Source organism: Borostomias antarcticus, assembly GCF_949987555.1.
Source record: "Borostomias antarcticus genome assembly, chromosome: 28".
Classification (NCBI taxonomy): domain Eukaryota; kingdom Metazoa; phylum Chordata; class Actinopteri; order Stomiiformes; family Stomiidae; genus Borostomias; species Borostomias antarcticus.
This window is the reverse complement of record NC_140261.1, coordinates 1,595,952-1,620,951: the sequence shown is the minus strand read 5'-3', so window position 1 is coordinate 1,620,951 and position 25,000 is coordinate 1,595,952. Positions and strand designations below refer to the sequence as shown.

At 51.5% G+C, this 25,000-nt stretch overlaps 1 protein-coding gene across 1 annotated transcript in view; it reads right to left on the bottom strand.

Moving 5' to 3' along the window:
* limch1b (LIM and calponin homology domains 1b) overlaps positions 1–25,000 on the bottom strand; it is a gene marked incomplete at its 5' end in the record, with an annotated part of 70,111 nt that overhangs the window by 3,941 nt on the left and 41,170 nt on the right. Inside the window, 18 exons of the mRNA XM_084459547.1 lie at positions 1–72; positions 307–396; positions 861–1,061; positions 1,238–1,332; positions 1,774–1,938; positions 2,073–2,165; positions 3,464–3,577; positions 4,219–4,244; positions 5,443–5,515; positions 5,608–5,738; positions 5,895–6,027; positions 6,220–6,516; positions 7,721–8,177; positions 9,059–9,216; positions 9,376–9,502; positions 16,824–17,079; positions 21,505–21,703; positions 23,931–24,041. The exon at positions 1–72 is cut by the window's left edge and continues 37 nt beyond it. Of these exons, the coding sequence (XP_084315673.1) occupies positions 1–72; positions 307–396; positions 861–1,061; positions 1,238–1,332; positions 1,774–1,938; positions 2,073–2,165; positions 3,464–3,577; positions 4,219–4,244; positions 5,443–5,515; positions 5,608–5,738; positions 5,895–6,027; positions 6,220–6,516; positions 7,721–8,177; positions 9,059–9,216; positions 9,376–9,502; positions 16,824–17,079; positions 21,505–21,703; positions 23,931–24,041 (2,798 nt within the window). The remainder of the gene's footprint in view (positions 73–306; positions 397–860; positions 1,062–1,237; positions 1,333–1,773; positions 1,939–2,072; positions 2,166–3,463; positions 3,578–4,218; positions 4,245–5,442; positions 5,516–5,607; positions 5,739–5,894; positions 6,028–6,219; positions 6,517–7,720; positions 8,178–9,058; positions 9,217–9,375; positions 9,503–16,823; positions 17,080–21,504; positions 21,704–23,930; positions 24,042–25,000) is intronic.

Below are 25,000 nucleotides of genomic sequence, written 5' to 3'. Positions count from 1 at the left end.
TCGATGATCATAGCCGCCCCCTTGCCCAGTGGATGACCACAACTGGAGCACAGCTTCTTACCGCTCACTGACCTGTAGAGAGACAGACAGTGGTCAGGATGGGTCAGAAACCCCACAGATTGACCACTGAGTTGAACATTCAAAGACAAAATGACAACGGAATCGGATGGTCGCACAATGCATAAACAATTATCGGTCTTAAAATGAATGGAGAATGAGCCTGAACGGTCAGGCGTTCAAAAAAAAAAAAAGAGAGCTGATGTTAAGTTGAGTTTGGCGCCCCCTGGTGTAGCTGTGGTGCAGTACCTGTTGGGAGATGGTGGGGGCTGCGTGTCTGGTAATGGGGGTGTGGGTGACTTGGATTGACTGTGTCCCATGTTATCAATGGAACCATACCTGGAGATGGAGAGTAAACGTGCAAACCCAGGCATGAATGAACCCAGCTGGATGCGCAAGTATGGCATGGAAAACGTGCATCTCAGTAAAAATGGCACTGTATGTAGCGCCATCTTTGCTGCCATCTAGTGGCCATTTAAGATTAAGCCATCCCAGCTGGCGGTCACCATCGCTACACTGAATATGGACGACCATGAAGACAGCACAGTAAACTAATAACCTAAATCAAATCAAACTTTATTTGTGTAGTGCATTTCATACACAGAGGCAACACAATGCACTTTACAGAGAGCAATAGGGGGGGGGGTATAGGTCCTACCCCTAATATTCCAGAGGGAAGCAAAAAAACACAGTTCACCCAGGGGGCCAAAATAGGTGAGCTGTAAAAATTATTAAACCTCAACTAAACCAGTGTAAGGAGCAATGTGTATGACACAGTGAATGATAGACACACACACACACACCTTCTGTCGCCACTTGATCGGCGGGGTTTGTTGCATTCCAGTAAGACCTCTGGTTGTTTCTTGGACTGGGTCTGGGTCTGGGTTTGGTTCTGGGTCTGGGTCTGGGACGGGGTCGGGGACGGGGACGAGTGCTGGACTCTTTGGCCGTTCTGCAGACTCTGCGTGATCGTGTCTGCCTGGCTGCTGTTCTGACTCGAAGAGCTGGGGAGAAGATGGATACACACACACACACACACACACACACACACACACACACACACACTAAACCTACTGACTGAACCTTTTTCATGCAAAATTGGATTTACAGTGAGTGTGTAACAGTGTGGAGACGATGTAAAAGGTCACACAGGAAGTCCCTCCATCTTGGTTAGACTGACCCCTTTCCTGTGCTCACGCTCTCCTCCACCGCGCTGATGTCACTGCTCCTGTCGGCGTCTCTCCGCTTCCACTCCACACTCTCCGTGCTCCCCCTCTACGCAGGAGGAAGGGAGGGAGAGAGGGAGAGAGAGAGAGAGAGAGAGAGAGGGAGAGAGAGGGAGAGGGAGAGGGAGAGGGAGAGGGAGAGGGAGAGGGAGAGGGAGAGGGAGAGGGAGGGAAGAGGGAGAGAGAGGGAGAGAGGGAGAGAGGGAGGGAGAGGGAGAGGGTGGGAGAGAGAGGGAGAGGGAGAGGGAGAGGGAGAGGGAGAGGGAGAGGGAGAGGGAGAGGGAGAGAGAGAGAGAGAGGGAGAGGGAGAGAGAGGGAGAGAGAGAGAAAGGGAGAGAGAGAGAGAGAGAAAGGGAGAGAGAGAGGGAGAGATAGTGAAAGGGAGAGAGAGAGAAGGAGAGAGAAAGAGGGCGAGCGAGCACAAAAATGATCACCAGCCTCTTTCTAATCGTATCCAATGAAACGTCAGATAATAACCGGCTCCTCTCACCTGCTGCCGCTCCAGCAGCTCCTGCTTGCGTTCCCAGTCAGCCAGCGACCGGACGATGGTGTCCTGGGGGTCGGCGCTGGGCGGGAGCTCCCCCCTGCTGGGGGAGGTCAGGGCGGAGGAGTGGGGGGTCAGCGGGGCCACCGTCTCCTCTAGTATCCTGCGCTCCTGTGGGGGGGGGGGGGGGCAGTCAGTAGGTGTCTATCAACACTATTATAGAGGAATCGCACCCACACGATTGTATACACACACACACACACACAATTGTATACACACACACACACACCCACACACACACACACCTCTTCGTGGTACTTCCTCTCCTCCTCCTCCACCTCTCTCTGTGCTCTCTCCCACTCCTGCTTCAGCTTCTCCTGCTCGCGCTGGTACTTCTCCTGTTACCATGGCGACACACAAGACGACACACACTGTACACGTCGGCGTGGGAGGGGCCCGGTGGACGAGACACGGTCCCCGCGGTGGAGGACGGACAGGAGCGCGCGGGGAGGGGAGGACGGTGCGGGGGGGTGGGGGGGCTAGCTCCCACAGCTATCAGATCTTGACGGTCATCTAGGGGCCGGCCTTTTCTGTTTATTGGCTAATCACAAGATCAGGTGACAGCTGTGAGGCACAGGGACTGAGAGAGAGAGGGACAGAGAGACAGAGAGAGAGAGGGACAGAGAGACAGAGAGACAGAGGGACAGAGAGAGAGAGGGACAGAGAGAGAGAGGGACAGAGAGACAGAGGGACTGAGAGACAGAGGGACAGAGAGAGAGAGGGACAGAGAGACAGAGAGACAGAGGGACAGAGAGACAGAGGGACTGAGAGACAGAGAGACAGAGGGACAGAGGGACAGAGGCCGGGCAGAGATGAGGAGGGTTAGTCGGAGGGTGGTGATGAGGGAGGTTCATGCGGCGGCCGTACAGCCCTGCAGGCGCTTCTCACGGGCGTCTCAGTCTCAGGCGGCTTCCTTATCCTCCTAACGCCTTCTCCCCAGGCCGTCCTGAGCCCCGCTGTTTTAGAGGAAAAAGGAGACGAGGAAAGGAGACGAGGAAAGGAGACGAGGAAAGGAGACGAGGAAAGGTGACAAGGAAGGGAAGCCGCGCGAGACCGGTGAGATGCCACCCAGCGTGGGCGGGGGGGGGGGCAGAGGAGGAGAGCGAGGGGGACTGGCGGCAGCAGCCTCCGCTTGGGGCTCCGGTGACAGAGCGAGGTACACAGGAAGTGAGTGTGTGACACGTCAGGCTGCAGTGCATCGTTCACTGGACAGTGCCCCCACCTGGTAGACAGCGTGAACTGCAGCAGTGGACAGGCAGATCAAGGTCAAACCAAGCTTTAGTTAATGCATTTGGGGGCTATAGGCTAGAGTTTGTACATTGCGTTTTGCACTGCAAGCAAACTCAATGAATTCAGGGCAACATGCTGATTTGCACCTAGCTTTGCATGCTAGCGTAGGCCTAGCTGTGATAAGCGCTGCTGAAGCAGCAAGCTTTTAAATGTTCTGAATTCAGAGCAAGGCTAACTCGTACGTAGCTTCTGTGACTGTCACAGTCTTCGTTCTGGTTAACATCATGCCGTCATTGGCTTAGCTTTTGTTAGTGAGCGAAGCCGACCCAATCCCAGGCCTTCAGTCCCATAGAAGCAGCATGCTAGCTCAGGCTAGCCCAGACGGGCACTGCTCTGGTTAATGTACCTGAAGCATGCGTTCCTGCTCTTGCTGCCACATTTCCTGACGCTTGCGCTCCTCGTCTGGGTCCCAAGACCAGCGGTCGGCCCGCTCGGCCTGGGGCAGCACTGGGGCTGACGCCTGAACACACACACACACACACACACACACACACACACACACACACATACACACAGGCAGATGCATGCCCATTCACGTGTACAAACACATACACAAACCAACAAACACACAAACCATGCATGACGTGCACGCACACCAGTACACACGTGTATTCAAACACGACACACACACACACACACACACACACACACACACACACACACACACACACACCCAGAGGCCCACGGGGGAAGGGGAGCACACAGAAAAAGTTGGTCAACCACAACAGCACTACCCCCCATGCTAGCCAAGGGGCCCCTACTGAGGAGAGAGAGAAGAGAGAGAGATATGATGTGAAGGGAAAAGGAGAAACGTGGTGTCTGGGTACTTCCTACAGCGCCCTCATCTGGTGGATTGTGTCACTGCATATATGAGTCGTGGTGTTTTTATGACTGTCGAACTGATAAAATAATGTTCTAAAAAACATGTCACAAATATAACAGCACGTGAGAAAAGGGATACTTTGTGATGCATATTGACGGTGATAAACTTGTGATGCTATGTTGAGACGTCTGGACTGTAATTCAAACCAGATGAGAGCCAGTAAAAAAAACGCCAGAGTCCGACCAGGAAAGACTACCGATAAGAGTTTGTTTACTCACGTTCCCGAGGTCCTTCTCTGCACTCTCTGAAAAATTGCAAGGTAAACATGAAGTTAGTTAGATGCCATGTTTCAAACAGACTCAGAGGCAAGAAGGAGAGAACACACACACACACACATGATCACATCAGTCCTTTCAATCTGGCGAACAGCTGTCTTTATGTCAACACGTTTCATTCTGGATGAAATCCCAACGGAGAGCGAAGGGATGAGGACTTGAATGGATGAGGGTGATGACGGGGGAGAGAGACGGGGTAAGATATGAGGCAGAGGATTGAATTAGAGAAAGACAATCGACAAATATGTAGTAAAAAAGTGTCGAGCCTTTCCGTTTTCGACCGCGTCGAGTCATCGGTGCACTGAATCACATGCTTTAAATTAAGAAAATGCCTCCACCGCTAACTTAAAGTGTGTGTTATGTAATGATAAGCATGTGTTATGTAGTGATGTCAAATATTGTCCCGGTGTGCAGTTATGCAGATGAAAACCACCGAGCCACTTCCATAATGGAATCCACAGGACTGAATTAACAAGGACAACAAGGTTACAAGTGCTGTCGAACCCAGCCCCTGGGGAAGCACTGGGGAAACCCTGTATGTGAGTGCCCCCAGGGGGGGGAGGAGTTACAGGCAAGCTCAGCCAACCAGCGAGCACGTTACCTGGCGGGGTGAAGAACTCCCAGCGCAACCTAGGGTTACTGGTTGCCGGCGGAGACCTGGCAGTATTAGCCAGCTCTACAGCGAAAACGAGCAGAGGAGAGGAGGAGAGGAGAGGAGGAGAGAGGGAGGGGAGGAGAGGAGAGAAAGAGAGAGGGAAGGGAGGATAGAGAGATATCAAAACCAAGAGCTGCGATGGAAACTCAGAAGTGTAACAGCGGGCACATCGAACGCTTGTTCCCGTCACACAGAATGACCCAACTGCAAATCATATTTCAAACCCCAGAAAGGTCCGGAAGCTTCACATTCTCCCGTCACACCGACGGTCGGAGAGGCGGAGGAGGAGGAGGAGGAGAGAAGAGGAGGAGAGAGGAGGGTGGTATGGCAGAACCGAGGGAGGAGAAGAGTCATGAGAGAAATGCTAAAGGAGGAGGAGCCGTCTACAAGCTAGTCCTCTTTGACAGTTTACCCCTGCTCTCACACACACACACACACATACACACGCACACACACACACACACACAGATGTCTTGACCTGCCTTTTGAGTTTGACGTGAGGGCGGGGTTACCTGTGTGTTCAGTCGGGGGCGTGGGCGCAGCCTCATCCGGTCTCTCATCCCCTCCCTGCTCCGCCCCCGCGACCTGCAGTCAAGAGCCCCCGTCCTTTCATTGGTCGAACGGTTAGAGATCCAGGGGCGGGGTGAAACCGATTTGATTGGGGTGGGCGGTCTCACCTGAGAGGTCAATGGTGGAGCTTGCAGTGTGGTGTGCTCTGATTGGGCGAGGCTGGGGGCGGTAGAGTTCTGCGTAGCGGCAGAGTTGCTAACACACACCTCGGTTTGTTCCTCGGGGGAAATTTGGGATTCTGAAAACACGGGAACATAACAGGATTTGTACCGTATATTATTGCCGCATAAACAGTAGCCATTCTCCCCCCAAAAGCAAAGGCATTATAAGATCACACATCCTCAAAATTGCCACTAGGTGGCAGGCTAGCGGCATGCGAGACTGCGGCAGTAACCTAGGTGACGGCTGATGCCCGGACCTGTGGGCGGGGCCTGCCGCGCCTCAGCCGCAGTGTTCGACAGCTCCTCTTCCCTCGGAGGCGGCCCGCCCCCCGCCTCCTCGTAGATCTCTCCTTGCCTCTGCAGCTCCTGGAGGAACACACACAAGACAGGGCCGCATCTCAATAGGCCACGAATGCTTCCTTAAGATGCAGGAAAGGAGATGAGTTGATGAGTAAAACTCCCTAGAAACGACAGAATGTTTGCGAATGGGGCGAGGTGAAGTAAAAAGGGCGTGGCGCGTCTAGCAGGCTTCAAACGTTGGTTGTTCGGGGAGCTCACCGAAGGCAGGGAGGTCGGACGATTGGGCGGGGCGGACTGACCCGCCTCCGTCTCAGCATCGCCGCCACCCTGGGCCTCCGCGGGCGCCGCCACGGCCGCCGCCGACACCGGGCTCGCTCTCGGTGAGGTGCGAGGGCTGCGTGCCAGGGAGGGCGTGGCGCCGGGCGTGGCGCCGGGCGTGGCGCCGGGCGCGGCGGGGGAGGGGTGGAAGCGGAGGAGGGGGGAGGTCCTTCCGTTGCTCTCGGCGGCGGTGGCGCCGACCCCCGCGTCGCCGTTCACACGCAGCAGGCCGTCCCCCTGGGAGAGGAGGACAGAGGGGACGGACATCTTCTGGTGTCTGTCTGTACGCGTGACTTCACACGACCGCACCGGGGCTAACGCTCCTGACGCTTCTGTTTCTTTCACGCGTATCCCGGACGTCCCCCCCCGACAACACATCCATAACCCCCCCCCCGCGCCCCCCCCCTCCACCGGCGGCTCCATGAGCCACGCAGGGCTTCCAATGAGAGGGCGGTAATGTATGTGTGAGGAGCCGGTAGCGAGCGGTAACTCAAGACGCTGAGGAAAGGCTCTGTGAATGGAGGCTCTCAGTGTCGCCCCCCCCCTAACCTCCCCCCCGCCCCCCCCGCCACCCTCCCTTCGGTCTGTGTGGGCCTCTTTGTCTGCTGGGAGCCCACTTCACATTGAGAGGGCCCTACTTGTCAGCTTCTTGAGTCAATACGGAACAGGGCCCCCATTCAGGGGCCCCGGCTCCACTCAGGATCCCCGGCAAGACATTCCAGCGAAGCGCTCCGGTCGGCGCGTTCCCTTAACAACCCGGGGGCGCGGGCCAGCGCTGGACGGAATACGCCCGTTTGGCAAATATTTCGGAGGGGAGGGTAATCGACCCCTGGTGCGACCCGTCCAGCTACATAGAGACAGAAGGAGGCTTCTGGGGGCCGAAAATCGTATCTGTTTCACGAATCGGTTATTACAAGACAGCAGATCTCCACGGGGAATCTCTGGTATTCTAAAGCCGTCTGTACGACTGTACGACTGATCTAATATCGGGGATCCCTTCCCACTGTACGACCGGGACTCCGTCTCGAGACCGTACGACCGTACGACGTGTGTATTCACACTATGCAATTCGTATTCACGCTATACGATTTCCGTCAGCCACGATTACGCCCACGAGTCATCTTGGCTGAACTTCTATGTGATCTGCGATCTACGACGAGAATATCTGACGTGCCGGATATTTTGTCGGGAGGTCGTAGCCTCGTCGTAGAACGCGATGAATCGCAGGTCGTACACCTTCTCACACTGTGCGACTTGCGAGTCCTGATTTTGCGTACGATGAGCTACGATTGTCTGCGACAACCCAAGACCACCTTACGACCTCAGAATCGTGGGTTTTAGAGCAAACAAAACCGGATCCAACGCGGTTACCGTCATCCGGTTCAATCTCGCTGACCATCGGCCTCATCTCTACGGATGACGACACGGCGCCGGAGCTCACCTTGCCCGTCCTGAGTCCTGTCAGCGCGGCCTTGGGCTGGACGTAGGGCTTGGCCGTCAGCAGGGGCACCGGTTTGGGCTGGGTGGGGCTGGGCGTCCGCGCCGGGGGTCGGTCCGCCGCCACGCGGGGAGGGGGGCGGAGCTGCGGCCGGTGAGGGGGCGGGGCCTCCCGCGGGGGGAAGCCCCCCACCTGGGCCTCCACCGTGGCGGTGAACCGGGGCGCTGGCAGCGACTGCTGCCGCAGGTACCTCATGGGGCCGTCGTCGGGGGAGGCGGGCGAGGCGGCGAGGGAGGGGTCGGCCGACACGCTGCGGTCCAGCAGCCGGGGCAGCTGCAGGCGCTCCAGCACGGCCTCGCTGATGGTGAAGCGCTGGGCGTAGCGGTGGAGCACGGCCGCCGCCTCCTCCGGCGTCCGGGCGTGGCGGTAGGCCTTCCGCAGCTCGTCCTCGCGACGCTCCCTGGGGAGGCAGAGACGGGACAGCAGGGCTGGGTATCGAGTCGAATTTCAAGTATCGATTCGATTCCGATTCACAAGGTTCGGAATCGATTATCACGATTCGATTCGATTTGATTCAATATCGATTCGGTTAGTGTTACTAAAACCTGTTTTGTTTTAGCTGTAACCTTAATTACATGACTGCCAAGTTATGCAACACATCAATACTAGGGCTGGGTATCGATACTGATTTCCAAAAATGAATGAATGAATGAATCATTGAATGAATTAATGAACTATTCATTCCTTCATTTATTCATTCATTCATTAAATGGATTAACTGGAGATCACTTGGTGTACAACACATCCATTGTTTTTAACAACGTACATGTCTGATGTTTTTGGTCTGTCCTTATCTTGTATGTTTCTATATGTGTATTGTTGTCTTGTGTTGTTTTTATGGCTGTTTTATGAGCTACGTGGCATTTTAATTTCCTTCGGGATAAATAAAGTGAATCAAATCAAATCAAATCAAATCAAAATAAAAGATCGATTTTGGGATTCGTGAATCGATTCAGAATCATTTGAGGGGTGAGACGCACGGACGGGACAGACCGGGACGAGAAACTGGACCAGAGCCGTGTTGAGACGGTCAAGAACGATGCACAGAATCCTTCTTATGAAGCGCATTGTGTTGCCTCTGGGTATGAAATGCGCTATACAATTAAAGCTTTGATTGATTGATTGATTGATTGACCAATAAACAAGAGAGGGCGTACCCCAGCGTGAGCCTACGAGAGAGAGAGCAGAGCCACTCCCCTGGTTGTGTGACCTAGCCACGTGTGTGTGTGTGTGTGTGTGTGTGTGTGTGTGTGTGTGTGTGTGTGTGTGCGCGTGACCTACTTCTCCTCTACGATCTCCCGGTAGGTCTTGATGCTCTTCCTCCTCTGCGAGGCGCAGCCCTCCCCCGTCATCAGACGCTCCATCATCTTCCTCTCCTCCTCCTTCTTGATCAGGTCCTGGGACACGCTCCTCCTCCGGCTCTTCCACCGGGCCAGGTCCTACACACACACACACGCACACACACACACACACACACACACACACACACACACACGTCACCTTATAGTAGCTACGATTTGAGGCAACACGCTGAATGTCAGGCAGGGTGTGCGGCCGGTGTGGCGCCCCTGTGTGGTGCGGAGGGGAGCAGCACTCACGTCCTGCCAGTGGTCGTCCTCCTCCCTCATCTGGTGGTACTGCTGGTGGAGGAGCTCGTGGCGAGCCTGGCTGTGAGGAGGCAGCATGGCCTCCTCCTCGCAGCGCATGTCAATCATGCTCACGCTCCTGAGAGAGAGAGAGAGAGAGAGAGAGAGGGAGAGAGAGAGGGAGAGGGAGAGAGAGAGAGAGAGAGAGAGAGAGAGGGAGAGAGAGAGACAGCGAGAGAGAGGGAGAGAGAGGGGGAATGAGAGAGAGAGAGAGAGAGAGAGAGAGAGCAGAGAGAGAGAGAGAAAGGGAGAGAGAGAGAGGGAATGAGAGAGAGCAGAGAGAGAGAGAGAGAGAGAGAGAGAGACAGAGGGAGAGAGTAGAGAGAGAGAGAGGGAGAGAGAGAGAGAGAGAGAGCAGAGAGAGAGAGAGAGAGAGAGAGAGAGAGAGGGAGAGAGAGAGCAGAGAGAGAGACAGAGGGAGAGAGAGAGATTTTTTAAGAGAGTGCCGTTATGACTATGCCATGCGTATTGTTTCAAGCACTGTGCTCTAAACTGCTTTCACAGTCGCATGGCGAGGGGAGCGGGGGGTTGTGGGTTATACTCTGACAGGAAGTAGTCCGGCTGTGCCCCCAGCCGGAACAGACAGACAGCAAACAGACCTGTCATCAGCATCGTTAAAGCATCGCAAACCATCGAAAAGCTCGTTAGGCAAACTCGTTAGCCGTTAACCGTTAAAAAACAAAGAGAGTTGACGCACAAAGCAACATGCTTCCCTGTAGCTGCCGATTGGTGGAACACAGCATGCCCACAGCAACAGGCCAGCGTACCCACCAGCCTCCGCGTCTCATCTTAACGCCGGGCGCCGAGATCGCGAGAGAGACAAGTCCCAGGAAGAGAGACGTAAGCAGAGCGTCCCACTTAGCTGACAGGTCCTCGTTGACGTAAACCGAACACGCGAGCCGGGGCGGGGTGGCACAGTTTGAGTAGGATTCATGGGAGGAAGGGTGAGGCGCGTGTGTGTGTGTGTGTGTGTGTGTGTGTGTGTGTGTGTGTGTGCCGTGCATAAGCGCCTCCATACGCGTGGGAGGCGGGTACCCCCCGGGACGCTGGCTCAGCGCACGCCGCTGACCTTGAGAGTGTGAGGCATGCAGGCGCCAAGCAGCTCAGCTGTCCACTCAGAACTCATCCACTAGCTCCTCCTCCAATACTCTCCTCAGACGCCAGGACTGGGCAGGTGTTAGCGAGGTGGTAATGATGCTAGTAGGATAGTCTGCATATTGATTACACCCATCCAATCGTTAGAGATCAATGAAACGTCTTTATGGGGGTGTGTGTGTGGGGGGGTGGAGAATGATTTCCGACCGGACAGGTGTGTGTGTGTGTGTGTGTGTTAGCAGGGCAGTGCTGGGTCAGTTCTGCGCAGTGTGTCCGAAGGTAACGAAGGGCCACTTACTCTTGGTCCTCTGACTCACTAGCTCTGTGGCTGAATCTACGGAGGTAGAGATGTGACAGAGAGAGAGAGAGAGAGAGAGAGAGAGAGCAAAAACAGCACATGAGCAAACACCAGAGGAACATTCTACACAATACCAACACCACACGCCAACACGACAACGGAATGGAACATGTTGACTGGGAAGCCGGTGGGAAACGACTAAGGTGACGTGGAAAACTGTGGAAGGTGAGTAGCAGGGGTGTGTTTTTGTGAACGTTCACAAGTTAATCAGCCAGCTGTCAATAATTCATGGATAGCTCAAAAATTATTAGCTTATACCGCCTTATGGGATTCAATGGCATGACTTCAACTGTATGCAGTCGAGTGAAGTGTATTTTATTTTGCAAAACACCAGATGGCGCTCTAACCAAAATGCACAGCCAGCTCAGCACAGTCGAAAAGAAACAGTGACAGCAGAAGCACCATGGTATGCCCTCACTGCACCGCATCCACATCGGCTGACGCAGTTGAAGCGAAGCTATCAATAAAAGAGTGCATCTTTTATTAGCCAGCGCGAAACCGTCTTCAAAGCTGAGCGATTCGTCTTTGGAGACCACAATACCCCCCAATTGAAAGTTTGGGGTTAACCAGGCAGCAGGGAGGGGTTTCAGTGGGAGCGTGGCTTGCAGTCTGGTTAAGATGAGCCAAGAAAAGGAAGTGAAGAGAGGTCTAACTAAAACAAGACGAGATGCATCGTCTTCTGGGACGTCTACTTGGGGACAGATGCCATAAGCAAAAGCAAAGCGCTGCTTCATCTATTAACGGGGCCTTATAAATGTGGGTATACCAGCGTAAATACTGTCATGCCGATCATGCATGTTCAAATCTACAGGAGAATCAAGCGTGTATGTGGGCATGTACTGTCGGATATGATCAAAAATATATAATGGAAGCACAAATATGATTTGATCTGAGACAGAACCAGCTGAGTTGTCATATTCATGACCTGCTTTTTTCCCCATCCAGGCAAACAGATATCACTGTTATAAAGACATGCAATCTTCACATACATCCTCTGATGTCAAGGCTGCATGTGCAGGATATCTAAGTTTCTCCTAGAGCATCATGGGAATTGTAGTTCCCTGGGTTTTGTGTCAGGCTTCTATCGGCCATTGTAACTAATAACTAGGGGTCCAATGAGGTGAGGCGGCTCAGAGGTACAGCGGGGTTGATGGGCGGGCTCACGTTGGCGGAAGGTCGTCGTCCAACCAGGAGGGTCGTCTCTGCGCTTTGTCGCTCTCGCTCAGCGCCCTTCCGGCGCGGCGGCTCTGATTGGTCACAGTGATCGTAGCGGTTGCCGAGGCAGCGGGCACCGGCAGGAAGCGGGCGGGGCCCGGGGCGGCGCTAGCGTGTTTGGGCGAGGCGAAGGCGCGGCGAGCCCACATGTCGTCTCTCCCCGCGTCTGCCGATGGCGACGCCGCCCCACCCTTCTTAGGCCCCGCCTCCTCCTCGTCCGTCGCCGGCGCAAACGTCCTGGGCGTGTCCGGGCTGCGGCCGAGGGGGCTGGTCACGACCACGGCGGTAGTCAGGGACGACGGGCGGTAGAGTTCCTCCGAGCAGGAGCGGGAGGGCCGACTGCTGAGACAGCGGGCTGGTTATCATCGGACGGTTTATTCCCACAGACGTTGGAAACACCTCAGATATAGTGACAGGATCACGCCCACAAACAATAACACCTGGAGAGTAGACTTTAAAGTCGCACTGAAATGAAAAAAGCATTCTGTCCCATTTTGGTTCACATTGGTCATAGTGTTCACCTATTCGACGATGTATGCCAAAAAAATTACAAAATTCTACTTTTGCAGTAATCTTATATCAAAGTATATAATTTCTTACTTCCTGGAAAACGGTAGGTCACATGCAATGACGACAACAGGTACCTTAGATTTTAGACCAATAATCTCACGACATCCACCCGTCAATCAACGCTATCCTTCTATCGAATCTGTCTAAAGTTCTTAAAACCCGTCCACTTGTCAATGTTCCAATCAGATTCCTCTAAACATATGTCCCACCCTCATAGCTTGTTTGCGTCGGAAATACGTCAAACTACGGAAGTTAGATGATCTCAAACGTCCGTTTCAGTGCGACTTTAAGGAGTAGTTTGCTATTTAGCATTATAAGCCATGTTATAAGGCTATTTACGATCAAATACAGCAGTCCATAGAAAACGTTTGACAGATTTTGCCCTCTTGAGATATTGGTGCTCATTGTGTACTTTGCTGTGACTTAAGCAATGATCACTCATATCTCAAAAGTGCACAATTTGTCAAAAGTTTCATATTGACTGTTGTATATGATTGTAAATAACCTTATAACAGGGCCTAAAATGCTTAATACCAAACTAGTCCTTTAAGCAGAATAGCGTGGATAGATTCTAAAGCCAGGTTTACAGACAACAGTCACGATGAGACACTAGTTGAAGAATGTCTCTTTGCGAGTCTTTCCATACAATTTGACAGAACTTGCGACGTTCCCAAAACAATTAATTTTTGTTTCTCGAACTTGCTTCAAACATCTGGGCTGTTGCGTGTGAACCCGTCTGAAGAGGTTTTCGTTGGCAGAATAAACGCCACAGACGGCCTGCAGGCAGCAAGAAGGGCATTCTTTGTCCAGGCCCTGGACACACACGGAAGGACTCCTCATTTCCCTACATCCTGACCGTGGGTCACATGTTCACGGTCCATTTGTGTGTGTGTGTGTGTGTGTGTGTGAGAGAGAGAGAGAGTGAAATATAGTCAAGTTCTAATGATAAGTTTGCATCCCAGGACAGCAGGCTACAGTATTCCAAGGTTAGATGTGTACGTGTTCAATATGCCTGACTTTATTCAAAAAAAACAAGGGCCTTGTCCTCTCTCCGAACTGCATCGAAGGTCACAGAACAACATGTCTTCTCCCCATCTAGCTCAGACAAGGTCATACGCTTGCTGGAACGGGTTCGTAGTTCAAAACACCCCCGTTTGAAATGTCGGCACACACTCTTACTGCCAGAGAACCGTTCCAAGCACTGCGTGTCGTGATGAAGTCAAGCTGGGAATCCCGAAACACAACGAACATGTGAAATGAGCCAGTACAGAGGACATGTCAATTGTCTTAAGCTCTATTACCACTACTTGAGACAGAAAGAGGATGGCAGACAAGGCTACACAGCAGACCGCTGTCACAGACCAAAACCCCCCCCTCGGCATTCTGGGATTAGCACAAGGAGGTTGGCTGTTTATCCAACAAAAACACAACCGAGCAACAGATAGGTCTGTTTGTAGAGGCTCCCCCCCCAGAATAAGTCCTGGAACACGACACTAATACACAAGTCATGTGTCTATTGAGGGATCTTCACGCTCTCCACACACCATGACACGCCAGACCCGCGGACGTCACTAAAGCCAGAGAAAGCAGAGATGGTTGGGGTTGGATCCAACGCAGCTCCAAGTTGACACTAATGCGTATCATTTATGCCTTGCTGGAAATAACAAGCAAAGTTCAACTTAAAAAAAATAAAAACATGATGTAGTCAATATTGGGCTGGGAATGTTAGGAAAAGCAGCCATGTGTGTGTGTGTATAGGGGTTGAGGGCGGGATATGGGAAATTGAGTGGTGGGGTTGTAAAAGGTTATCTTCATAATAATATTATTCAATAGAGGTGAAAAGGGATTGGACTTTGGGGAGGTTGGTTCAAACGCTTTGAAAGGGAAAGTGTTCTTGACTGGGAGGGGTGAAGGGAGTTATTAGGGAGAAGGGATTATGGGTAAAGACAACAGTGACTGGAGCGTGACTCAACCAATCACATCTTAAAGGGGAAACTCTGGGCTGGGTCAGGGGGTTTGGGGTGGAATGGTCGGCACACCTTTGCTCAGCGGTGACGCCCAGGCGTGTGGCGGTCTCGGGGTGGGGGCCTGTAGGAGTCTGAGTGTGGGCGCAGGGGCGGGGCACGCTCAGTCCCGACTCCGCCCCATGAGGCTGGGGTGGAGTCAACCGCCCATTATCCTTCTCCTCCTTCCTCCTCCTCTCCTCCTCATCCTCCTGCTGGTGACATGGTTGGGGATGGCCTCGGGGCTCAGGAGAAGGGGGGTCTAAGGGGACTAATATGATTGGGGGAACCTCGGGGGGAGGGGTCTCATTCGGACTGATGCACCACACACACACAAAGCCATCAACATCCGCACACACGCCATCAACATCCACACACACGCCATCAACATCCGCACACACGCCATCAACATCCGCACACACGCCATCAACATCCGCACACACGACATCAACATCCACACACACGCCATCAACATCCACACACACGCCATCAACATCCACACACACGCCATCAACATCCGCACACACGCCATCAACATCCGCACACACGCCATCAACATCCACACACAAAGCCATCAACATCCACACACACGACATCAACATCCACACACACGACATCAACATCCACACACACGCCATCAACATCCGCACACACGACATCAACATCCACACACACGACATCAACATCCGCACACACGCCATCACAGCATAAATCGCCGGAGAATTTAGCAATTCGCCATTCATACACAACCAAGACAAGACACACAAACAAGACGATATTGCAAAGGGGATCGGGAAACCAAACACAAGGAAAACGTGCACGACAAAAGAAGATGGAGGACAAAGGAATGAGGAAAAAAAAGGAAAAGACAAGACATTATGATAATGCATTTGGTGTAAATACCAGGAAATGCATACTGTGCGTGGTACATTTGGACCAAAAAAGAAGTAGTATGAAGAAGGATGAGTGTTGCTGAGGAATGTCCTAGGTAGCGGGTAAGGCGCGCACCATATGAAGGCTAGTCCTTCGCGCGGCGGACCCGGGTTCGATTCCCGGCTCAGGTCCTGTGCTGCATGTCCTCCCCTCTCTCTCTCTCCCACATTTCCTGTCTCTCTACACTGTCCTATAACATTAAAAGCCATAAAAAATATCTTAAAGAAAAGATCTGGCTAATCAATCACATGCAAACACACACACACACAGTTGACTCCAGCTGATCTTCAAATAAAAGTCTCACACCAAACAATAAAAGAGAGGGGAAAACAATGAAAGGAACATCTAAAGATTCAAAACTATCTTCAAAGCCATGAAACAAACAGTCAAAATTAGTCAGTTACACAATTTGCGTCTACTTTGCAGATTTCCAACTTGTTATTCGTTTCCCTTCTGGTCTCAACATCGGCCAATGAAAACACACATCTGCTCTCCATCAGCCCCTCCCCTTCGTGCCACCGCCATACTGGAAAAAACACATCTCTCTGCCGCTCTTAAAACATGCATGTTTCAAATCAGACTTAAATACATTCCCAGTCTTCTTGTCCATTAGCGGAATTACAGTAACAGGGAAAACGGGCTTGTTTGAGGCGTTTATTAAGTGCTGTGTCAGAGAAATAAAAACACAGTTCATCACTTTATCCAGACTGTTTTCGGAAAGAATAACCATTCAGAGTTTGTTTTGTTTCAGTGGGAATAGAGAAGGAATAACTATTAGCGTTAGGTGGATTCATGGCCCATTTGCCACCACTCTCCACCGCTAATAGAGAGCGCTTGGCTAATGACTTACTAAAGAGCAAGTGCCAAGCGTTTCTCTCGCTGTGTAAACAGACCAGATCACCTCAGTATGTAAGCTACGGTGATGCTCCTTATCCATTGTCTTTGAGAAGGAATCCATTGGCAACTAAACAGGTTCGATCCGTTATTGTGCAACAGCACTGTACTTTTCCGTGATGTGGTTCTATCATTGATATACGACATTCTTGTGGGTTTGGACCTGTCCTTAATCATAGATCTGTCATTCGAGCAGAAGCACGAGACAAATGGAGGCACGTTATGATGATGGAGAGATGATCTGAAAATAGCTACGTTAGCAACGTTTTCCTAGTAGAAAAGCCGCCAAAACTACTTCCTCTGCCGCTGTGAACGATGCCGCTGACGCTCACCTGAAGGGTCTGTCGCCCCCTATAGGCGAGGTGGCCGTACTCCAGCTCTTGCGGCCGCCCTCCTCGCGGTCGCCCCTCTTCCTCCGCAGCGGCGTTGGCATGTAGGCGCTCTGGTTGCTCTTGTTGGGCAGGTACTGGTTGAAGGGCATGGCGGCGCGCGGCTCGCTGACTGAGGTCCGGCGCGCCAGCATGTCGTCCTTCCGCACGTCCGGAAGCTTCCTGTGAGGGGCGTCGGACTCTGAGTCACTACCGCGGCCTGGGAGAGAGAGAGAGAGAGAGAGAGAGAGAGAGAGAGAGAGAGAGAGAGAGAGGGAGGGAGGGAGAGAGAGAAGAGAGAGAGAGAGAGAGAGAGAGAGACAGAGAGAGAGACAGACAGAGAGACAGAGAGAGAGAGAGACAGAGAGAGAGAGAAAGAGAGACAGAGAGAGAGAGAGAGAGAGAGAGAAAGAGACAGAGAGAGAGAGACAGAGAGAGAGAGAGAGAGAGAGAGAGACAGAGAGAGACAGAGAGAGAGAGACAGAGAGAGAGAGAGAGAGGGGGACAAAGGGACGGAGAGGTTGTTAAGTGGAGATTCAGACCTTCAGGGCCAGTGAACAATAATCACCAGCCAATAGCATGAAAGAGAAGAAGAACAATTCTCAGGACTTTCAAATGTGATGACGTACCCAAAACCCTCGTTGTTGAGGCTCGAAACTGCACAAACATCAACTGAGAACCAAGCCAGACATCGGGGGGGGTCGGCTGGACATGAACCAAGCACACTGAGGGGTCTCTCGAGACCTGTCCTCGAACCGCACAAGTCCTGTCTGAGGAATCACTTGAACTCGCGTAAACTACTGTGTTCGTTAAAAACACTCTTTGATCCACAAGTTTTCCTGAGGTAACCCTGATACCGCTGGCCTTGTCAATCATCAATCAACCTGGAACACGTTCAGAGACGATGTTTGTAACGCATTAAACGACACAAACTATAAATCTTCCAATGAAGCGCACGGTTTCGTTGAACTCGAAGGGATGAATTCTATCTTGCAGTCAGAAAGAATTCAGCCAAGGTGCCAGGCTGAAAACAGAGTGGATTTTTTGACACATCGCCAGGTTCTAGCGTCGGCCGTAACAATGGTGCCGTTTCCCTCCGGGGATCAATAAAGTATCTGCTACTAGCACGCCTAACACCTGGCTCTTCAGAGGCACTGTCCTTCCCCACTGTCCGCGTTTTCAAACATCTCTCCGAGATATTTCCCACATGTTCTTCTAATCTAGAATCTAGAACCTTCTAATCACGGCCAGGTTGCCAGGCAGCGCATCGTGCTCCAGGTAAGGTCAAATCTCGAGTTCCCCGTCGATCAAATCCCACCGTTGTTTTGACAGGCTTCCTTGTTTTAACGCGGACTAAGAGGCGGGACAGATCAAGGCTGTGAAGAGGCCTGGAGGTATTTCTGCTTCGGCTGCTCGGCCGCTAATAGCGGAGGTCTAACGCATCAATTGGAAACATCAGGAGGTCCAGCTCATCTACAGAACCTTGACTGAGCGGCGCTGTGTCTACACGGCATGTGACACCGTAATCCACACATGTTACGGGTAAAACGATCAAAAAACTTTCCGCTATACGGGTCAATGCCGTACAGTCGTTGACATTCACGGGCAGAGCTTTTTAAATGCTACCATAGTCAACATGTGCTCGTACTACGCCACACGTGCAGGGCTACAGGTCAATGCCATGCCTGTACTGTACCAGAGCAGATCTCCATGACATCGCCTATTCTTATCGACTCTTTCCAAAGCTAATGACAGAGATGCGGACGGACCGGCTTTTGCAGACGGCGAGAGGGGGAACAGAGGAATACTGTCCCGCTCTCTCTAGCCACACAAAGCTGTGTTTATCCACAGCGAGTGTTGATGGGCATAACTCTTTCTCCTGACAAAAGAGTGGGAGGTTATCAGGTTTGGAGACTTGAATTAAACTCTCCCGTCCGCTGATTAGCGCTGGGGTCAGCGGGGTTAGAGGCGAACGGCAGAGGCAGCGCAGAGAAAGACGTTGTTCAAAGGCCAACCCATGGGAAACCTGGTTGACTGAGTGTTGTGTAAACAGTTATAACTGCGCGCCTTTGTTCTCCGTGTAATCGAACCCCCTCCCGTCGTTGCCAGCTTTCCAATATTGAACGCTGAAAACGGGACGCCACGCAAGACAATCCTCCTGGACTCCTGGCTCTGGTCTTTCTACCATAAAACAACGCAAAGCCCCAGACCCCAATCAAGTATAACTGGATCCCGAACTCAAACGTCACTTCCATCTTGGGAGTGCCTTCGCCCTTAGAGACGGAGGGTGGTTTCCTCTCCACGTTCGTCAAAACAATAACATGTCGCCGCCAGACAGGAAGTTGGGCCTCGTCCAGTGTTTTCAAACTCCAGGTCCGAGTTGAAACATACATTTGGTGACGAACATCATAAACTTTTATGAGCATCCATAAAAGGTTTGAGGTTGCCTCGCAATATAGCGTGGCGGTTTATAACCTTCTCTGGTAAACTTACGACCGACGCAACATTGTAAAACACATTCAAACACAGCCCAACCATAATTTGGAATCCATTTCTGTCTTCTGTGTATGGCATAAATATTCTTTACAGTCATTTACAGTTTATAAGTCTGCCACTCTGAAATAAAATAGTCAACATCGTATAATAAGTGACATCTCTCACACTGGATTGAGTGGAATTAATTGTGTAAGATTTTCAACAACACAATTGGCTTCAATGGATTTTTTCTCTGTAAACTAGACAGGCTGCAAACAAATACAACAATGGTGCAGTGACTCAACACCAGTCACTCAACACAGGCTGCATGTTTGAGGCTGGCAACGAGTGTGTTGAAGTTTGGCAGGTAGAGAACGAGAAAGATCTGAATTGTGTGGGTTGGGACAGGCTAGTGTGCATGTCGTCGTTGTGGTGTGTGTTTGTGTGTGTGTGTGTGTGTGTCAAACTGGAGTCACTCTGAACAGGCTGCTTTGGTTCCTGATTGGTCCAGATCAGGAACCAATCAGATTCTTTTAACAGGCCCTGGAATGCTTTCTAGGCTTTATTTTGCATCACTGGAAAACAAATGTAAAGAATCCATGTTCCTACAGTAAGAATCCTGTTTAAATGTTCCTACAGTAAGAATCCTGTTTAAATGTTCCTACAGTAAGAATCCTATTTGAATGTTCCTAGCTAAGAGAGGCGAGGGATTATAGTCATTATTACTGGTGTGTGTGTGTGTGTGTGTGTGTGTGTGTGTGTGTGTGTGCACCACGCTTGGTTAGTATGGAAGTATTGGCATATGATCAAGTCCCAAGCAGAAACTCTCACACCCACATTGACTGATACTTTCGGGCGTCACTATCTTGTGCAACACCGTGAAGATGTTCACAGACAAGGAGAGGGTTGTGTCCAAAACCGCTCCCCTGGAATACAGTGATACCTGTCAATCAATGCTGCCATCTCCTCTCTCTCTCTCTCTCTCTCTCTCTCTCTCTCCTCTCTCTCCTCTCTCTCCTCTCTCTCCTCTCTCTCTCTCTCTCTCTCTCTCTCTCTCGCTCTCTCTCTCTCTCTCTCTCTCTCCCACCTGATCTCAATGGTCTCCCTGACTCACTCACACACGCAAGCACGTACACACACACACACACACACGCACGCACACCACCTTCACTCAACACATGTCCCTTCGAGAGCGCCTTCAAAGACACGTAACCCATGGCAACAGGCTGAAACAGTCTGTACGAGGAAACGCAACACAAAACAGCCTTTGTCTCCGTGTCACTGACAGAACCAGGAGATGGGTGATGTCATAGATGCGGGACGGGAAGAATGACATCCGAGTTTGAGTGGGCACAGGTACAATGATTCCTATTTGACCTCAATAAAAGGCCTTTACAAGGATTTTACAAAGGGAACACTGGCCTCAGACCAGCTGATCGTGACTACTGCACCATCTGCTCACAGCAACAACTGACCTGTGACCAGTGTGAAATAATTTCCACCGTTCCTGCCTGTTACGTGCTGGTGTAGGTACCCGATGTGACTGACCTGCTCATTGGAATGAATGAGCACATTGGGCAGCCATCTTTAAATGGGCAGCCATCTGTGAATGTTTAACCTTTTACCAAGCGTTAAAGTCGCACTGAAACGGACGTTTAAGATCATCTAACTATCGTAGTTTGACGTATTTCCCACGCAAACAAGCTATGAGGGTGGGACATATGTTTAGAAGAATTTGACTGGAACATTGACAAGTGGGCGGGTTTTAAGAACTTTAGACAGATCCGATAGAAGGATAGCGTTGATTGACGGGTGGATGTCGTGAGATTATTGGCCTAAAATCTAAGGTACCTGTTGTCGTCACTGCACGTGACCTACCGTTTTCCAGGAAGTAAGAAATTATATACTTTGATATAAGATTACAACAAAAGTAGAATTTTGAATTTTTTTTTGGCATACATCGTTGAATAGGTGAACACTATGACCAATTATGTGAACCAAAATGGGACAGAATGCTTTTTCATTTCAGTGCGACTTTAAAGCATTTATTTTTCTGAATTTTTTCTTTTTTCTTATTATTTTTTAAAAAGCCCTTCAAATATCCCAGAAACACCCCTACGAAGCCGTGCATCTACTGATCACTCCGGCGGTGGTGACGGATCTGCCCTACCATCGCTGCTGCCGCGGGCGACCAGCACGTCCGGCGAGGGGGTGTGTCGGGAGCGCGAGCCGAACGAGTCCAGGCTGTCGAAGGAGTCCTCCCGGCCGTGGCGCGGCGGGGACAGAGAGTCGGAGCGCTCGGAGTCCCAGCAGTCGATGTAGCCGCTGTCCCGTATGCTGCGCTTGGGGCTCTCCGTGTCCTCCGCCTCCTAGCGCACACACACACACACACACACACACGCACACACACACGCGCACGCACACACACACGCACACACACACACACACTTGCGTAAACATCCTTGCAATAGTATACGCATAAGCAAAAGTATGCATGCCCACGTACGCACGCGCACGCACACACACACGTCTACTATAGGAGCTCGTTCCATCCTAGTATTCGGTTTACGATCCATATATTCACCTCACCATGAAGCCTTGGTAAAGCTCCTAACATTTTCGCCTCCTCTCCCCTAGATGTCTCTCCCTCACCTCCTCTCCTCTCCCTCCTCCCCCCTAGCTGTCTGTCCCTCACCTCCTCTCCCCTAGCTGTCTGTCCCTCACCTCCTCTCCCTCACCTCCTCTCCCCTAGCTGTCTGTCCCTCACCTCCTCTCCCTCACCTCCTCTCCCCTAGCTGTCTGTCCCTCACCTCCTCTCCTCTCCCTCCTCTCCCCTAGCTGTCTGTCCCTCACCTCCTCTCCTCTCCCTCCTCTCCCCTAGCTGTCTGTCCCTCACCTCCTCTCCTCTCCCTCCTCCCCCCTAGCTGTCTGTCCCTCACCTCCTCCCCCCTAGCTGTCTGTCCCTCACCTCCTCTCCTCTCCCTCCTCCCCCCTAGATGTCTGTCCCTCACCTCCTCTTCTCTCCCTCCTCCCCCCTAGCTGTCTGTCCCTCACCTCCTCTCCTGTCCCTCCTCCCCCCTAGATGTCTGTCCCTCACCTCCTCTCCCTCACCTCCTCTCCCCTAGCTGTCTCTCCCTCCTCTCCCCTAGCTGTCTGTCCCTCACCTCCTCTCCTCTCCCTCCTCCCTAGATGTCTCTCCCTCACCTCCTCTCCTCTCCCTCCTCTCCCCTAGCTGTCTGTCCCTCACCTCCTCTCCTCTCCCTCCTCTCCCCTAGCTGTCTGTCCCTCACCTCCTCTCCCTCACCTCCTCTCCCCTAGCTGTCTGTCCCTCACCTCCTCTCCTCTCCCTCCTCCCCCCTAGATGTCTCTCCCTCACCTCCTCTCCTCTCCCTCCTCCCCCCTAGCTGTCTGTCCCTCGGTCCTGTGCTCTCTGGCTTCCCCCGGCGCCCTGGGCTCACGAAAGGCTCTTCCTGTCCGCCAGAGGGACTTCCTGGTCCCGCCCTGTTTCTCTTCCCCTCTCCTCCACCCCTGCAACTCCTGCAACCTTTGACCTTTCGATTCTGTCTGTCTCTCTCCCGCCCCCACCTCTCTCTCCCTCTCTACCCCCCCCTCCCCACTCTCTCTCCCTCTCTCCCGCCCCCACCTCTCTCTCCCTCTCTACCCCCCCCTCCCCACTCTCTCTCCCTCTCTACCCCCCCCTCCCCAGGGAGGGGCTCTGCCAGCGTTCCTGATTGGTCAGATCGTCTCAGCGATCCCCGCAGAATTTACCCATATCATATAAGACCAGATTTAATTTAGTGACGTACGCGTTCATCTCGTTCTGTGAATGATATTACCCTAAAATTGGCCACTTTCATCGTATTTTGTTTGGTCGTGACATGGCTCTGTTTTGGACCTGTTGGACATCTGGGAACTCAGTTTGGCCCGAGTCATAATGACTTCTCATTTTAATGGAATATCAGAAAAGGGAAGTCACATTGCATAGATGGAATAAATCGCCGAGCAGTGATATCATCCTATGATGGCTGTCATTCTGAAAAGTGTGTGTGTCTGGGCCTGCCAAACTGACCATGGCCTGAGGTCATCGCTGGAGAGAGTACAAGGGGATGAGAGAGAGAGACCCGCGGTCCCTTTTAAAGATCACAACGGGAGAAGAGAACGGAGAACGGCTGATAAACCCTAGCCTGGCTTCACCAGACCCAACGGTCTGGAGCTACTGAGTTAACTTTCGATTTTCGATTCCCAACAGGCCGCAGACCAAAATGCCTCTGGTCGCAATTGGATAGACCTACAACCAATCAGAGCGATGAAAAAAAAAAAAAAAATCCGGCGGCCAGATAAGTGAGCTGTAAAAGTTCTTCCCTGACCCCTCTCAACAAGGCGATCGAGCAAGCTCCTGGAGTATGTTTGTCTACCGGCTAAGAAGATTTATAAAGCAATACATTACATTAAATTACATTTCAGAGTAAGAGAGGCTAAAAAAAAGCATCATAGGAGAGACATGGCGAATACTGGTGTGTGTTTGCTATGGCCCAGGCCTAAAGCTATGTCCTGTCGCTGTGTGTGTGTGTACCATGGATGTATTAAGGTGTGTACCTTTCGCATCTGTGACAGCAGACCCTCGAACGCCTTCAGGTCCAGCGTGGGGCCGTTGTAGGAGGTGCAGCCGTTGGCAGCTCTGCCCAGCCAGTATATGGTGATCAGAACCTGGGGAAAGACAATCAGCAACCAGGAATCAATTTAGGAGTGCTAATGTAGTATATTTTTATACTGTATTATACTGTATTACATCAATACATTTGTATTACTCTCATGTAGTAATCAATTTACTAAGAATAATGAATAAACTTCACTTTAGGTAGAACTTTGTTAACTTAAGTAGTTTAACATCTAGATGACAACATATGTCCTGTCCTGAGTCAACATTCCTTTGTCCCTGGGCCAATAAAGATAACACCTCTGAAGAAGTCAGGAAGTCTACAGTTGTAAACGTGATCTTAGCAGGACACAGGAAGAACCCAAACTTGCCCCATGTCCGGAGGGGGGCAGGGCTCAGTGACCTGTTGACCAATTACAAGACTAGTTGATCAGATCTGTGTTAATGTACATCCCTTGTATGCAAATTTGTTTGTCATGTGATACTTGGCCTGAAGCCAAGATATAAGCCCGCCACCTCGTAAAAGAACTTAGTATTGCCGAAGATTTGACCTGTGAGGCGTGCTCAATAAATTGTTGATTTGACCGCATTTTTCTCCTGAAGTACTTTCTTTGACCCAGAAGTTAAGAACTGAAATATACCACACTAATAATCGTCATTTTTTTAGTCTACATTTTTTTTCCTCGAAGCTTTACTTTTCATTCCTCTAACCTGACCTGTCAAAGCGCCAATACAGCGTCAGGTTCCGTTAGAGGGTCGAAAACGAGAGCTTTGCCGACAGCGCCCAGGTGGAAGTCACAAGGCTACCGGACCTCTAACTGGCAGCTGCTAGAGCTCTCAACCACCTGAGAGCGATCGTGGAGATCAACATTTTAAACTGCAGTCATAAGTTTTCATGATTGATACCTGGCATGGTCCAGCGCATACTGTAGCCTTTTAGTTCCACAAATACCATATGTTTGAGAATCCTTCGCATCTGCTACATTAGGCTGTGAAGGAACCCTGAATT